At 38.6% G+C, this 17,500-nt stretch overlaps 1 protein-coding gene and 1 long non-coding RNA gene across 2 annotated transcripts in view; one reads left to right on the plus strand and one right to left on the minus strand.

Annotated features, from left to right (window-relative positions):
* Window positions 1–2,357: 2,357 nt before the first annotated feature.
* LOC137984808 (uncharacterized) lies at window positions 2,358–6,039 on the plus strand. Its single transcript, XR_011119182.1, has 2 exons — window positions 2,358–2,698; window positions 3,715–6,039. It is a non-coding gene; the product is annotated as an uncharacterized lncRNA (long non-coding RNA).
* A 2,082-nt stretch (window positions 6,040–8,121) lies between these two features.
* Window positions 8,122–17,500, minus strand: part of LOC137984270 (CD63 antigen-like) — a 10,622-nt gene continuing 1,243 nt past the window's right edge. Inside the window, exons 3-8 of the mRNA XM_068831388.1 lie at window positions 15,555–15,743; window positions 13,063–13,137; window positions 11,439–11,531; window positions 10,380–10,535; window positions 9,460–9,543; window positions 8,122–8,851 (exon numbers count right to left, since the gene is read on the minus strand). Of these exons, the coding sequence (XP_068687489.1) occupies window positions 8,786–8,851; window positions 9,460–9,543; window positions 10,380–10,535; window positions 11,439–11,531; window positions 13,063–13,137; window positions 15,555–15,743 (663 nt within the window). The 3' untranslated portion in view covers window positions 8,122–8,785. The remainder of the gene's footprint in view (window positions 8,852–9,459; window positions 9,544–10,379; window positions 10,536–11,438; window positions 11,532–13,062; window positions 13,138–15,554; window positions 15,744–17,500) is intronic.

Genomic DNA, 17,500 nt, shown 5'->3' on the forward strand with positions numbered 1-17,500 from the left:
TTGGCCAGTCGAAATATAGCACAAAATATTTTAATTCTATTCTACGTTGTAGCGGCTCTTGCTTTATATTCGCTGGTATCAAAATTATAGCAGGATAATTAGATAATTAAACGAGGCTTACCTGTAAGGTGAAGTCAATAGGAATGAATGAATTGCCATTAATCGATCCGTGCTTTATACGTAAATAGTTCTGGAACTCCCTTTCTGAGAATATAAAATCTGTTAGCAGGCTGGACTGTTAGCTGTAACTGGCTAATTTATGTTAACTGTTTATGCATCCCACGGATACGCTCTTGTAGGCGTCTTGTTGGTGGAATGCTCATCCAATAAGATTTTTCCTTAAATAGTAGTAATAAAGAAAAAATTTACAAAAAGAGGCCCAATGATTTCAAATTTTTGAAAAACTTTAAGTCCAAGTCTTAGGTTTTGAAGAGAAGTGATAAAAACTTACTTTTATCTTGGAGATTTGGTGATCCGTTTAGGAGACCGAGAGATTGCTTGTGTGTCCGGAAAAGACGAGCTTTACTCGTATCTAATCGAGGTGTGTCGAGCGAAGAAGCAGTCAGTGCTACTGCTGCATGATAAATCCATTTGCTAATGAGAGAAGAAAATATGCCGTTTGTTTTCTTTGACTCGCTACTTTCCCATTCCCATAATGCAATACGTTTTGGGGGGGCTCTTTGCATAAAAACAATACAAGTCATTTACTCTTGGGACTGTATCATGCCTCAGTGAACTGGCAATTCATTGTTTTAATGCAAATAACCTCTCAAAACGAACTGTATTATGGGATTTGTGAAAATAGCGAATAAATTGAATGTAAGATGAACAGCTGAACTTAAAATCTGATAATTTGATGCGGGATTCGCAAGTCTCCAGTCAAAGAGTGTAAGATGCAGAAACAGGCGCATAGAACAAACTTGCAACCAGTCAGTGCTCTTTTAATCCATTTGCTAATGTAGAAAAAAAGATCCCATTTTTTTCTTTGGTTAATTGAAAGTGCTATCGCTTTAATTTTGTTAATTTAGTGTTTGTAACACCAGGGCTACCTACCATCTATGCAGATGCCTTCTCTGTGACTGGAGAACACAGCCCTACTCTTACTAAAAGCTCCGTGAATTGTTTTGGATTCTTCAATGCCCGTTCTCGTAATCAAATCATGGGGCTTTTGCCCAATTTATGACCCCTTTTAGGTAACATGACGAAAGGTTACGAGAGAGGCGTGCATTTCTCGAAAGCACCGAAAATTTTGGGTTTATATCGGGTGCCATACATTTATCTATATCATCGTGGCACAGAATGTTTCGGTCCTTTGACATTTGCTTTGAGCTATGATGCCAAAGTTCAAGTCAATTAATCATTCTTCTAAGAATGTTTTGAATTAACAAAATCTAAACTCTTTATAACGCGAGGGCTACGCGAGGGAGGGCATTAATGGTTTCACAAACATTGTAAATTTTCTTGACGTCATCATAAATTCAAGCTTTTTCAATATCCTTTTTCATTTTTATTTAAAAAAAGGTGACTGTTGTCTCCTCTTCGTAAATAGAGTATTTCGAACTTATCGCATACGTGAAAGTATCCACTGTATTTAGTCTATTTGGAACTACTTATTTCAAGAACTCAAAGAGAACTTTCAGACAAAGCGGGAAAAAAACTGATCTTTGATGATCGGTAGCCGCCTCGAAACATTAGAAGGGCAGTTTATGAATGTCAATTCTTGCAAGCGCTATTTCTAGTATACGAGCAAACCTCATGTCTCTATGGCGTATAGTAGGCTTAGCTTACAGAAAGACAAAAGGGTGCCCGTGATATTGATATTGTGCTTTGAATTTTTGTACTTTTCCCTTCCTTTTGCTGAGCACTAATCACTAATCTGTAACGTGTAAAACCAAATCAGACGTTCTGTGGACAATGCCGGTGAGAACAGAACGGCAAATTTTATATCTGCTCTCTCATGTCTCTCATTAATTCGAACATTGTTCGTCAAGTTAAGTTAAATGACCTTTTGGTTTATCAGAAAACAAAACTTGAGAGCAATTTTTCAAAGACTTCTACGTTGACGTCCCCAAAGCCTTGTTTTCTCTGGCAACGGCTGGCCTTAGATACTACGTAGTATTCTGGAACACAAAATGGCAACAAAGTGGCAGTTCAAAAATTAATTCTGAAATTTCGTATCACCCTTAAACAATAATTGTCTGTCATTTAGATTATCAAGATGGTAACACGCTAATTTTGCGATTTATATTCATGAAGTGTTGTTATAAGGAACAATGCATTTATCTCATTTAAGTCTGTCTGTGTATGTATTGATATTTCATATATGACTCCAAAGATCAATATTTAATCGCTGAGAATAATGCCTCCTGAATTTTCGCGTCAATTATTATTTTGTGACCGTTTAACTAAGAAAGGGGTTGAAAATTACCCGGAAATCGCTACTTGAGGAGTCGTTATCAATTGCACCATTTCATCTTAATATAAATGAGTACTGTTCAAATCGGTCGTTAAGTCAAAGATATCTCTTCCAAATAAGGGTAGGCCTGGTCAGATACGATAAATAAATATTTTCTTTAAGTTTAATTAAATTCTGGCGATTTATGAAGCTGGGAATGACTTCAACAAGAACAACGTATTATATTCAAGCACTGAATATTGGCGAATTTGCTTCCCTTTTTGGTATTCTACGAGTTTTGAGGTTGGTTTCCACTTTACTATAACACATTGTCCAGGTTGTACAATAGTTTCCAGCTTGGATTTTTGGCTTTGTAAACTGTTCCGTCTTCCGTTAACAGGAGTTTACGTTTCGTCCATGTTCAACGGACTGAACATCCAACACTTTTGAAAGTCCGACCGTAGCCGTCAACAATAGGGAGTTTAAGAAACCACGACGGCTACGGCGACGAAAACGTTATTTCAAAATATAAGTTTGAGCTATTCTAAGTATTTCATGATTATTTCATCTTGTTTATATTATACAATATGGGAGAAGTGTCCTAAAACTGGATTGGTACGGACAGACTTGAAGTAAAGAGGGAGACTGAACTATTCCTTGTAGTTTGTCCACGTAATCGTCAAAACCTTAAACGATGATTTGGTCATTTCACGTAGTACTTTTGACGAGTACGGGAGAGAGGTGTTCCAAAAATGCGTGCAGCACGATCAGTTTGGTTCTTTTAACCAATCATATTCCTACTTTTTGGCATTGTCATTGCCGCAGCCGTCATTGTTTCTTAAACTGCCTAGTACCAGGGAACATAAAAGTGTTAACGGTTTTTCCATCCTCGGAGATCCAGGGGCAGTCATTCGAGACGGGACGAGAATCAGGACTGGCGTAAAGTTTTCAAGTAAGGGCGTTACGCCAGTCCCGATTCTCGTCCCGTCTCGACTGACTGCCCGTGGTTTCTCCGAGGGTGCGGTTTTTTCTAATGACGAAATTGTCTACGGTTATATCACCGCGTTCAACAAGTGAATGACCAACAAATTTAAATGACTTTTTTCACATATACATTAAACTTCAGTTGTTCCTCAAATTTTGCAAATTTTCTCTTCTACAACGTACAATTTTGGAAATAATACAGAAGAAGCGCCTATTAAATTTTGTGTTCTTGATCAACAAAGAAAGAAAGAAAAAGAGAAAGAAAGAAAGAAAGAAAGAAAGAAAACGGTTGTGATCTTTAGGAGAATTAACATGTTTTTTCTCTTTTTGTACAGATGAAGGAACGTCCTTGTTCTATTCTTTTTATTTTCATTCTTGCCCAGTGTTCAGTTCGTTCATCCGTGCTACAAGACGAGCCAGGAGGGAAGAAGAGAGGCACCTTCGAGGCTAAGGGTTACGTCCCTCAAGAAGACCATCCAGGTAAAAGGAACCTTTTGGACGAATTGTTCGACACTAAGCAAGTTTTTAATGATCAAGATGCTTGCATGTGGCGATGCCAAGAACGATGCAAGAATGAGTGTAGAAATTATGAGGAGGAAGATGAGGAAGAGGAGGAAGAGGGCTGCAACTGCAACGATTACCAGCGGTTGAAACCTTGCATGAGGAGGTGTCGCAACGGTGACTTAGATCGGCCAGGGCGGGAGATGTGGGAAGAGACGAAGAAAAAGAACACGAAATGGCAATACATTTGAGTCGTTGTCAGTCATGATTGTATCTCACATTAGTTTTGCTTGTAAATCGAGTCCGCGCCTTAATCGCTAATTGTGTAGACGCGTTGTTATACGGGTTTTCCCTCTTACTTTCCAAAATACTTGGTCATCGATGCAGTTAGTGTCAGTAAAATTGTATAGTCACATAGAGATAAATAGTCCAATAATGAAATTTGTATTACCAGTTACATTAGGAGGTAGTATACAAAAATTTGGTTTTATCAACGGAGTTGATAATGTAAATTGACCACCGTACAGAGATTCTAAAAGCTGACGTTTCGAGCGTTAGCCCTTCGTCCGAGGGCGAATCGAGGGATTATGGGTTACGTGTAGTTTTTAGAGTAGAGTAGGAGCTACGCTATTGGTGGTAACATGGCAACGTGAAAAATAGGAATATATTAGTTAAATGAAAAGCGTTCGTTAATACCGTGAGGATTAAGGGTGCCGATTTGAAAGATGAATTTTTGTTCCAGATTCTTGCGGCTTTCCGTCGTACCTAGATGTAGGGAAAGGCCGCAGATAGCCATGTGTTTTTTGGAGTGGTTAGGCAGATTAAAATAGCGTAGCTCCTACTCTACTATAAAAACTACCCGTAACTCATAATCCCTCGATTCGCTCTGACGAAGGGCTAACGCTCGAAACGTCAGCTTTTAGAATCTCTGTACGGTGGCCAATTTACATTCTCAACTCCGTTGATAAAACCAAATTTTTGTATACTACTTCCCCACCGACGCAGCACCACAGTTTCTTTAGAAACTACCCCTTCACATTAGGAGGTAAGCTTGCGCCTTGTGAAAGAGAAACAAAGAAAGTTTCATGGCCAAAAGCTCAGTTGATGTGGAGCATCTGCACTAGTAATTGAAATGCCGTTTGTTCGACTCCAGCAAAGGAGCACTGATATCAAGTTTTCTCCGTGTATCCCCGATAAGCCATTTGAACCATTTTTTTCCAAAAATAATTGTTATAAGTCATCCCAGAAACCTATAGGGGTTGAAACGTGTAACGGCCCCTTGTGTTCTGGGAAACAAGCTTCTGAATATGCAGTTTGCTAAATGCCATATTTGGAACAACAAGAGCGAGGGGTTTCCAGATATGGTACTTAGCACCGAAACGTTCAACCAATCAGTTCGCAATATTCGGAAGCTGTGAACGCGCGTTACACGTTTCAACCCTTATGGGTTTCTGGTCATACTTGAAACGATATGCATGACTATCAATATGCTATTTCCGAGTTCATGTCTGCCTCCTCTTCAAAGCGAGTCTAGGTGCGAAGGTTTTGTGATGGTAATCAGGTCTACTTTACATATGAATGAAAACTAATTTTAATAAGAAAAGCTTCGCACTTAGACTCGCACTGAAGAGAAGGCAGACATGAACTCGGAAATGGCCTATTGTAACAATGTTGTCCTTTTCTTGAGCTTGGAACTGAGAGATCATAAAGGACTCTGGAATCCGAGAAGCCGTACCTGTTTAGGCAAGCTAGTTGACCCAACGAATTTGTTCGTCCAACAGCAATAAGATTACCCTCGACCCGTAAACGTAGGACTGTAGTATCTAGTTTCGTGTTTGGAGATGAGTAACTGATGCGGAGCAACTGACGGAAGCGCACAGGGAGGATTTGAGGTGTAAGTCGCTCTGGGTGGAGAAGTAAAGCGGGTAAGAGGGACACAAGAAATTTAGATCATTCTTTTTCCAGGAACTTCAAACTTGACAAACTTCTGTCCGCCCTGACGAAAGTCTTAAAATACTTTCTAATGTTGGTTAAAGTGCTACTACGACCAAAAAAACAATCATTATTTTTCTTTGGATTTCAAAACTATGTTAATTAAACAGTAACTGAACGAAGTTTTAAAAGCCTTGATTAAAGAAAAAAAGACCTTTCTATTTTAACTGGAATTTTCCTGTTTAATGGTCCGCCATTACTAAATTTCTTTAAAAAGAATAGCAAATTGCAACCGGATGATTCTATAAATGTGCCATTAATCACAAAAACGTGAAGACAGAGCCATTTTTGAGCCTTGGAGTGAGAAATCTAAGTGATTTTTGTTGTACGCTGCAATGAAATCCAACCCGTACGGCGCTTCATTGAATCGAAGTGATTACCAAGCCACTTGCATCGTCAATCGTTTAGTGCGGTGAGTTTTCTTGCCTTTTAAGGCCTTTTGAAGCAGATTTGAATTCGTTCATTAATTTTTGTTCAGTACTTACGTCCGTCATTGGACGCCCCCTCGATCTTTTTCCCAATTTTTGTCGTTCTTGGTAGCAGCCGATGGTACTTAACAAAACAATATTATGGGCTCGTTTTATTTTTGATCCGCACGCCATAAGGCTGGCAGAAATCCGTAGTCTTGATTTTTCGGCGGACACTTTGAAAAATGAAATTCGAAAAGTTGATATTTTGTCGGCACCATTGGCAAAAAAAACGTCCGAGGGGTCCAAAATCTGTCGGCTTCTTGGAAGAAAAAATCCGAAACTCCCATTGCAAGGACCCACCATCCTTTGAGAGAAGGGGGGGGGGGGGATAAAATGGAAGGACCCAAGACCCCACTTTCTCCTAAACAAAAGGCATCGTCTCGAGACTCTGGGGAATAAACTCATACAAATCCATATATTTATTCCCCAGAGCCTCGAGATGATGCCTTTTGTTTAGGACTGAATTTTAGTATATCGAAAGTGGGCGATTGCTTGCCTCATGCTAACTTTTACAAAAATAATAATTAATGCACTGAAAGTATTGATCCCAGACCCGTTGTGGTTGTCTTCGAAGAATTTACTACATTTGGTTTTTCTCATTTTCGATGTCAAATAGCCCTGTTTCATTGTCGAGAAGTGGATTTTATTAAGATGGCTTCATTGTTATAATTTCTTCTGCACCGTCCACAAAATGATTGCGTGATGCGCAGAACGTACGCGCAATAACAACGGTGGCACCGTCCTTAAAGGCACAGTTTCACGGTTTTGCGCATGTCCAAGCTTTGGCGCCCGGGGGAGGGGGGGGGGTACTCGACATATCCCTGGGTGGGGAGGTACGGCGCGGCCCCTCATACCCTGACCCTGTTTAAGACAAATATGGCTAATTTTCCTACCCATTTTAAGACAGAATTCCGATTTTTGATACCCTGTTTAAGACATTTAACCAAGTTTAAGACAAATTGATAAATCGTTACCCTGATTAAGACAAAAATGATAAATTCGATACCCTGTTCAAGACAAAAATCCCGAAAAACATACCCTCGCTGGACGCACGTCCCCATTAAGGCCCTTTAAGGGAAAATACCTACTTTCACGTAGACACGTCAAGCGGCAGCCGGAAAACGAAGAAAATGGCGGGAAAATCATGGTCACGTGGAAACTTTCGCAGTTCGCGTTTCACGCAAACGTAATGCTAAATCTCTCTAAGAACATGGAATTAAAATGGCCTGACGTGACAGTTTGCCCATGCGCAGAGACGTGAATCTCTCCCTTTGCTGCACATGGCGCATGTCCAGCAAGCTTATTTTTATTCACCAATAAGTGGCCGATCAGTTGTGTGACGCTGTCGTCGTCGTTGCTTTTTGACTTCTAGGAGAGATCAGACCATAAATTGTCCTCACAATTTCAATACACATTGCCAGGTACACAGGCATTCAAATTATTATCGGGCAGGGGACATTATCTTGTTGTAACACCGAATTCTCATGACTAGCCAAATAAAGAAACACATGGCATTTGTTGTCGGAACTAGAACTTTACCAAGAACCATTTCCTTAATTTTCAAGAATCTTCACGCCATGATACACGATTGTACCAAGAATGACAAGCTTGTTTCCAACTTAAGGTCTTTCCCACCAACATTTTGTTAAAAAATTCATGAAAAAAGCAGCCCATAAAATACCTATTTACTGGAAACAGATCATTGAATGCTAAGGAATCGGTCTTTTTCTTCCTTACAAATACACATGAGCATTTAGGCAAAAAATACCACCACGCAAATCCAATTTTCCTTAGGTGAATTTATTGAAGTTGCTATATATGAACGTATCGCACAATTGGGAGTGGCAGAAATAATTAATGGAAGGCAGTTAAGTACTAGATGTTATGGGACACTTGCAAAGAACTTGAATTCAGTTTGTGTCAGATGGAGTCACAAAGATGTTTCAGTCCTCCAAAAGACTCAACATATCAGAGGACTGTTACAATATGTAGGAGGAAACATCACTAGATTGAGAAAAAAAAATCAAACAACACAGATACGTTGGGCACCCTTAAGAATTTCTTGTCACATGTCACACAATCTTTGTAACACAACCCATGATACAATGATTGCATGACTATTCAAAAGAACACGAGTGTGGTTCCTTTCTTGTTGGTAATATCCCCTCAAAATGGTGAATTGCCAACAAGACAAAGAGTGCAAATATACCGGCGCTGTCAAGTACTACTGTTGCTATTTCTTAATAGCTTGGGGTTCTTCAATCTTAACATCCAAACATCAAATGAAAGCTACAAACAATCTAAGCAAAGGAAACGAATAACATGAAATCCTGTGACTCAGGTGGGCTAGTCAGCATTAATTAACTAAATTATCAGACAAAAGGTTACGAAACATGATTATTCACTGTTGATAAAAACTGCTGATTGGCCAGCAAGCATGCCATTACATCACTTCATATTCTTTTTTGATAGAGCGCATGAGACAGCAGGCAAAGAGAATGCCGATCAGCTGAGGGAAAACAAATGCAAACAGGATCATTAGCAACACATTTTACTGGTAGCCTACACTCTAGTTCATGAGAAAAATTAAATACTAGAAATACAGGGTAAGGGAGTTTTGTAAGGATTTTGTATGAACTTGGCAAATTAAAAAAAAGCACAGATCTCGACTCGCCCATTACCGGCAAAGATGGCAAGTACTAGGGAAGGCCTACAACCAACAACGGACGTTTACATTTACAAGTTGACTAACTGGAAATGATATGGGGACTTGCTTCCAGCAACTGGAAACATCTGGCTCTCTCAGGTCTACACGTTCTTCTATTTGCTTAGCTGAGAAACATTGACAAAGACATCACTCTTTTCATTTTAGCTGCTTAGACTTTAGAAACATAATGTGACCCGGTGTTTTCACGTGCATGGCATGTTGTTTAACCGTGTCGCTTTAAGTTTTAACAAAAAGGAGAACCAGCGCGCAGAGGTCTCATTGAAATTAATGCCTTTTATTTGTTGAAATTCAAATTCAAAAAACTGTTTTTACTCTTTAACTCTTTAAGAAAACAAGGGAGTAGGCAGAGGGCATCAGATACATGTTGCACAAAAACTAATTCAACAAACCTGAAGAAAGGCAACTCCAACACCAACTCCACCAATGATAAATATGTGGTCTTTGAGGTATTTTTCAAATTTATCCACACAGCCCTACAAATGGAAAAAAAGAAAAGAACTCTATGAAGCCTGATGGGAACTTTGAAGTGCCACAGGGAAAAAAAACTGACACAATTATAACAATAACAATAACAATAACAATAACAATAACAATAACAATAACAATAACAATAACAATAACAATAACAATAACAATAACAATAACAATAATGATAATAATAATAACAATAATACCAACTTTCAATACAATGAAAGGGAGAGATACCAGAGGTTATCCCTATACGAGGATATCCGCCCAGATGTTATTGATCTAGAGTCGATATTTTGGCTGGTTCAAACTCAAACTGCCTTTTTGACCTGTATGTGACCTTTAGCTTTAAAATGCTTAGTTTTAAAAAATTCTAACTTACATAAGCTTTAAACATAAAATGAAAGAAGTGATTTTGGAAAACATTTAACTATAAAAAGCTGCGATAAAACACAATGTAAACATTCTTTATCAAGTCAAAATTATTTGAAAATTGCAAACTATAAGTACAAAAAGAACAGCAGTTTATAAGGAGCCTGTATAGTGAAAGAAAGGAACAATGACAATTAAACAAAAGGTTTGGCATGTATGGAGTCAGCCTGGATATTCAAATTAGGCTTGAGAATTTCTTTGCTAACCTTAGTCACAAACAAAAATGAGTTAGTTTTCGTCATTACTAGTAGCTATTCATGGAGCTCCACTGGTGAATCTGCAAAATTAATTAAGTCTAACCTAAGCATTATTTAAGCCTAAAAAAGATGGGGGCTTAGTAAGGATCAGTTTTGGTTTAATTGACTTGTATGGCTCATTGGCTCATGCCGTGTCCTTACTCTTTGCTCACCTTAGTCACAAAGTCACTGTCTGTCATGTTTTTTGCTTGTCCAAAGGTTGAAGGACACACAGTTGCATTCTTACAGCAGGAAGGAGGAAATTTTATTTCACCACTAATGTTCATAGTTTTGTAGTCCTTGTAACCATTGGCCCCACAACAATCAAACTGCCAAAAAAAAAAAAAATGATATTACAAAGAGATTACAACATCTTTGGCATGAATGAGGGAGGACCATTTCTGATGTGGTAAGACAAACACAACATTTTGGAGTAGAAGGAAAGGTGTAAGAAAGATTGTTAACCATATGATGTTAAGAAAGCTTTTATTTCCATGAATAGAGATGTCTTGTTTCTTACTTTTAATTATCTTCCCTGCAATTTTGGTCCCTCAGTTATTCCATGGATTCAAACCTTTTACAGCAACATATATCAGAGCGGTGTACACTCAATTCAGTGTTGATAGTAATTAGCGAATTGCATTGGTTCTGCGTTAATTCACTCAGTGATTGGTAAAAAGATCTTGTGCCATTTTGTAAACCAATCAGAAGTGAAACCAAAACCAATTGTGGCTTACGGGTGCACATTTTTCAGCGCTTTGTGTCGGCTTCGTGTAATTACCGGGTACTTGGAGTTTTGAGTGGTTTACTGGATTGTCTCTGTCCTTTTTGATCCCCCAAAGTAATTACTCAGTGTCGCGGGAAGAAGGAGAATTTTGTGTGGAGCATTTAGCATTTTTTCCCCCTCCCTCCCCCCCCCTCTCCTTTACACTGATTATAAGTGTGACGAGTGCCTGTCTTTGCAAGGCCGTGGGGGCTCATGGCTGGTTTGTCAGGTTTTGCTGCAGTTTCCATCTTCGAGATGGCTACCAACAGTGGAAGCTCTAGGGTGTCTCAGGCACTCAACCTCCACTTAGAAACCCAGTTGTTAATCACAATGAACTTGTATTGAAGATAGGTCAAAGTTAATAATAACAAATATGGTGGATGCAGATCACCCTGCCAAGCAATGAAGATGATTAATAATGAGGGGCAAACCTTATCACTCTTACAATTTTAAAAGGTCAACACACCTCCTTTTGTACTTCCTCAATTATGTTGCGGTACTTCTCTTCCGAAAACTTGTGCAAGGATTCTTCCAGTGCATCTTCAGCAACTTTTTTTAGCTTATTTAAAAGATAGAGGGAAATGAGAGGCCTGAACAAGCCAAACCAGAGCACTATTGTTATTAGCATTGGTAATCACATGATTTGGAGAAAATGAGCATGAGTAAAACAAAAATTACACAGGCCCACTGGGTGGTTGCAGTTTGTAGTCTTTGAAAAAAAATTCAAGTACTTGTTTATTCGAAATTGCATGGGAAAAGTCGCGTGATTACAAATTAATAACTGACACTAGAAAACATAGAGAACCCCTGCCATAATAAGCAGAGGCGATGCATGCACATCATGAAATCACACCAAAATTGTGCCATATGTAGGGTTGGCACTTGATTGGCTATCTGTGGCTTTCTTCGATCCCTGACCACTTAAAATGCCTGGTGTGCTGTCTTTTTACACTGAAGTTCCTCTTTTCTGCACCATGTTATCAGAAAACTGTAGTTCTTTTTTGCAAATCAGAAGCAATAAAATTTTTTATTTACATTATTAAATTGGTAACAAACAAGAGGCACTGGCAACAATGTACAATTGTACATATGTGTAACAAAAAAGATCGTTGGAGACAAGATGCAAATCCCGGCTCACTTTCACCATTTAAGTACACTATTGTCCATAGCATGGTGGAGATATTTAGGGCGTGTTTGATTGACTGTATTCCGGAATAGGAATACATGGAATATAAGTTAGAAATCCTTCGCTTTTACCGAGGTTTCAAACATCTGCTAAAATGATATTTTAAACATATTTTTATTATCCTTGCTGCTTCAAAACGTGCCAAACATACCGTTTTAACCATCACTCCACGTACTGGTATTCTTAATCCGGAATAGGGTCAATTGAACGCGCCCTTAAATTCACTGTAGAGTGGTGGAAATTAGTTCAATGTTGAGCAACACACCCCTTTCGCCTCACAATAATAATTTAACCCACGGACTCCTTAGAGCGGTTTTCAATTGAGTGTCAAAAGTAATTAGCGAATTGCTTTGGTTTTGCATTACTTCACTCAGGGATTGGTTCAAAGTTCTTGTGCCACTTTTTCAATCAGTCAAAAGTGAAACCAAAACCAATTGTATGCACATTTTCCCGTGCTGTGTGCCAGCTACGTGTAATTACTTCCAGTTTTGATTGGTTTACTGGATTGTCTCTATCCTTTTTGATTGGCCGAAGTAATTACTTTGGTTTTGGTTTTACGACACTCGACTGAAACTCACTCTAATCAATTTTAATCTGTCCAATGTCAGACTATTTCACTTATCAATGGGCAACGGGGGGGGGGGGAAGGTTCAGGAATCAATGGGTTAAAAATCTCTACATCCATTCAAAACTTATGTCCCCTTTAATCCATTGACTCCTTACTAGGGGGGGCTGGTTTAGGAGTCATTGGGTTGCCAAGAAAACCTAAGGTACCTTGGACTCACAAAATGTGAACAGAAAACAGGAGCAGTAGCCAGACAGTCAATAGGGTAATGAGGCTGTTTCAAGAAAACCAAGGTTGCAAGAACATAAAAGCTTCAATGAATTGAAATGCTGAACTCACTTTGTCTCTATTGGCATAGGCATATGCTCCAGCAGCAATTTCCAGGATGAAAATGATTGCCAACAAAACAGCAAACTGAAAAAAACCCAATGCATTCAACACAGTACAAAAGGCAATAGATGCTATAAAAGAACACTGGTTCAAAGCTATCTAGGTTATTAACTTAGCGACGGGTGCAGGGATGGCGCAGTGGTGAGAGCACTCACCTCTCACCAATGTGGCCCGGGTTCGATTCCCGGACTTGGTGTCATAATTATGTGGGTTGACTTTGTTGGTTATCTACTCTGCACTAAGAGGTTTTTCTCTGGGTACTCTGGTTTTCCCCTCTCCTCAAAAACCCACAATTGATTCAATTTGCACTAGTTTGTTGATTTCAGTTTACAGTGTGACAGTCATTAGCACTTCAGCGCTAGAGGACTAGACACTTAAATAAACTTCCTTTCCTTTCCTTTGAGGTCAAGCATTCTGCTAGGATTCTCTGTGGCAAAAACACAATAATTATCAAAATCTAGTTCATCAAAAAAAATAAAAACTAGTTCCTCAAAAAAATAAAAACAAATGAAATACACAACATGAAGTTTCTGGTGAGAGGGGAAAACCAGAGTACCCAGCGAAAAAGCTCTCAGAGGAGAGAGAACCACCAACTCAATCCACAGGAAATGTTAAGTCCTGGAATAGAATCTGGGTCACATTGGTGAGTGACGAGTACCATTCAACACTGCACTGACCCTGCTCCCAGATTACATGTAAACCTATGATCAGGATTAGTTAAGGGGTTAGTGTTTGTTATTTACAGTGTACGAGGCTGATTGCAATTTTTATAACTTGTAAATTCAAAAGTGTGGTTGTATTTTTTAAAATATTAATAATTATTTTTATTTTTATAGTCATAGTTAGGTGAAGGTCATACGTTAAATACTAGTATTTTGTATACTTTTCAATGGTTACATATGTGTGTTTAGATGAAAGTATGTAAAAACAGGTGTGACATGACACAAATTTTGATTTGCTTTGTGTTGTCAGATGCACGTTTTGATTGGCTTGACGTGTATCAAGAAAATCTGTTTCAATCAAGAAGTAAAAAAACAACACTTTCCTTCAATTGTTGAATTGTTTTTGAGAAATGTTATAAAAGCAATACAGGACTTTTTCCGTGTTTTCATAGCCTTATCTAAACACTCAGGGAGTTTGGAGAATTCTCGACAGTTATGCAAACCCTTGACTTGCATAACTGTCTTGAATTCTCCCAACTCCCCCTCATCTTTAGGCTATGTAAACATGGAAAAAGTCCTCTATTGCTTAATTACATTATAATCTTAATTATGCATTTGTCACCTGATATAACATTTTTGGACCACTGGGAAAAGACGCTAAGTAAACGTATTATTAATACCAATATTATTTTTACCTATTTATTGCCATCGTCTGGATTGCAGGTTGTCCTTGCTCCAAAGGTTTTCAATAAAATTTGAACTGGGTGACTGATTTGAGTAGAGCAATTGACCAGTTGTTGTAATTGTCAAAATGAATTTTAATCTTAGGTTTGAAAGAATCTGTCTTTACTTACTTCAAATCAGTGAAAAAAGTAGCTGACTTCTCTATGTTAAGTAACCAATGCTTTTTGTTGGCTGAACATACTTGATGAAATCACTGAAGATGCTCACTTGAAAAATAGGTAATTTGGGTTGGGTGATCAAGGGAAAAACTGGAGCTTTCACTAGTGTCTTGAAAACAAAAACCCCCAAGACCCAAAGACCCTATGACTCAAAAACGCAGAAAGTAACCCAAAACCCTCAATTTGCCTAACCATAGGCCTAGCTAGGCCTACAGTTGTTTTTTAGGCCTAGGGATAGCCAAATTGAGGGTTTTGGGTTACTTTCTCGATTTTACGAGTCTTGGGGGTCTTAGGAACCAGGTGATCTGGTGACATAATTTGGAGGACTGGGAGAAAAAATTTTAACGCCTTATCCCACAACCACGCGCGGCCTTAGGTGTTGTTTCCAAAATTCCTGCAGTATTGCCACAGATCATTGCGTGTCTACCACATTTGCTGTTATTGAATGAACATTCAAGTAGACCCGGCAAGATCTAACCTTGCCTCTGCCATGTTGAATTCGAAAATAAGGCCGCACGCGGTTGTGGGATACGGTGTTAAAATTTTTCTCCCCAGTCCTCCGAATTACGTCACCAGATCACCTGGAAAGGAAGGAAAGGAACTTCATTAAAGTGTCTAGTCATTCTAGTACTGGGGAAATTAGCAACTAACACAAATCAAGTCAAATGTTGGTTTTTGAGGAGAGGGGAAACTGGAGTACCCGGAGAAAACCTCTTGGTGCAGAGTAGAGAACCAACAAACTCAACCCACATGGCGCAGGATCTGGGAATCAAACTCGGGCCACATTGGTGGAAGGTGATTGCTCTCCGTAACCACTGCACCTTTCACCAATTTATTAACATTCATTTGAACAGCTCAACGTAAAAGCAAAGCATACCGTAGTGACCATGCAGTAGTTTTCTTTGTAAGCACCACAGCATCCCAAGAAGCCCACAATGGTAACTACAACCCCAATCACAATCAAAAACACAGGACCTGTTGTCATTTCACTGTCGCTAAACTGAAGAAAATCTCCAAACTTTCCCTTGACATAGACACCAACAGCAATTAGTGCAATCCCAGAGACCTAGTAACCACAACAAAAATAAAGAACAAATTATGTACAAGATGATATTTCACCTATACATGGGTATAAGCTCATTGAGTTCACTGGTTAGAGCAGTGGATGGTGGTCATACCTTTTGGGTTATAACTGATAAAACTTAACGAGCACTTCGCCTCAAGCAAAGAACTTCAGTTCATAGCCTGTGGAAAAACTCCTGCACCATGGGCATCGAAAAAAGCAGATTAGGGTGGGGTGGGTAACACAAATGGGTGGAGGGGTGGGAAGTAGCAGCACCCCAATAACTTCACTGATTGCTCTGTTGCCAGCAGGGTTGTCGTGTTGGTGCAGTGGATAGCACACCCGACTAGTAACCAGGGGGACGCGGGTTCAATCCCCACCCATGGCATATGTTTTTCATTCAAAATGGATCAGTTAGTAGTTCGTGGTCACTATTTGTACACTCACCACTATATGTAAAGTTTCTTTTATTTAGGTTCAAGAAAGCGTAAGATAGAGATAAGGATGCCTTAGGCCCGTTTCAGACGTCGAACTTTTCATGTGCCGAATCTAATGCAAATGAGAAAATCTATTGTTTTCGCTCATTTGCATTAGATTCGGCACATGAAAAGTTCGACGTTTGAAACGGGCCTTAGATCGTTACATAATGTCAATCTTTCAGAAGCTTTGGACAACGATTAATGCTAGGTAGGAATAATATTAATGCTACATAGGATTAATAGGAATCCAATGTAGGATTAATATTTATCAGATTAATTTTAATATTAATACTAATAAGATTAATTTACATAAGATTAATATTAATCCTAATTGATTAAGGCACTGCTCAACCCTCAGTAAAGGATTATAATAATCATTAGGATTAATATTAATTAGATTCATAACAATCCGAGTTGTCCTGTTTAATTAAAACCAAACCTCAAATTTCACATTTGCTCTTGAAGCTTTGCTTCTCAGCCAAATATTCATCTCTTAGCCAGAGACATTATCAGCTGACATACCAGCCATCTGAAATGGTTATTTACTAAACATTTTATTCATTTACTATTATTTTGATTCATTTATACAGCATTCAACCCTTCGGTTTACCTTCCCATTCCATCCCTTAGCAGTGGCCACTTATATTAAGAGATCATTGGTGACAGTGTTCAGCTTGATCTTAGAAGCTAAAATGAGCAAGTCTTTCATTAAATGCTCAAGAAAATTATTCCAGTTTCCATGGAGCCAAGAATGGTTTCCAAACAATTTCAATAAAATTCTGTGTTTTTGGACAGTATGAATTTGGTGTTAAAATGTGGAAGGCTTTTCTCATTTTCATGAAAAGTCTTTCACTTTTAGCAAGCTTCATTAAAATAAGAAAAGCCGATATGAACATTTTGTACAATGACAGCTTGGATTTTCTGAGCAGCTACTTTGTAAGGGACGGCTTAGCTGCACAATTCCGCCGCTCGAAAAAGGATAACAATGACCGCTCATGCAAATCAGTCGGAAGATTTTGTTTTTCATTGATATGGAAAAATCTAAGTGCCAGTATCACAAATAATTTAGCTTTAACTTATGCCAACCCTTTAAATTAACGTATAAAAGAATCCTTGAAACTTGAAATAGGTCTGACTCCTTTCTTGGACAGCAGCAGTGAACTATTAAACCACCGACCGTAAAATGGCAAGCATATTCTTTAAATTGATATCTGCCGCTATAATTGTCTAGTCTTCAAGTGAAAACCAAATCGATCCTTTGGTGTTCACTTTTATTTGTTT

The sequence above is a fragment of the Montipora foliosa genome, chromosome 14 (genome assembly GCF_036669935.1).
Source record: "Montipora foliosa isolate CH-2021 chromosome 14, ASM3666993v2, whole genome shotgun sequence".
Classification (NCBI taxonomy): domain Eukaryota; kingdom Metazoa; phylum Cnidaria; class Anthozoa; order Scleractinia; family Acroporidae; genus Montipora; species Montipora foliosa.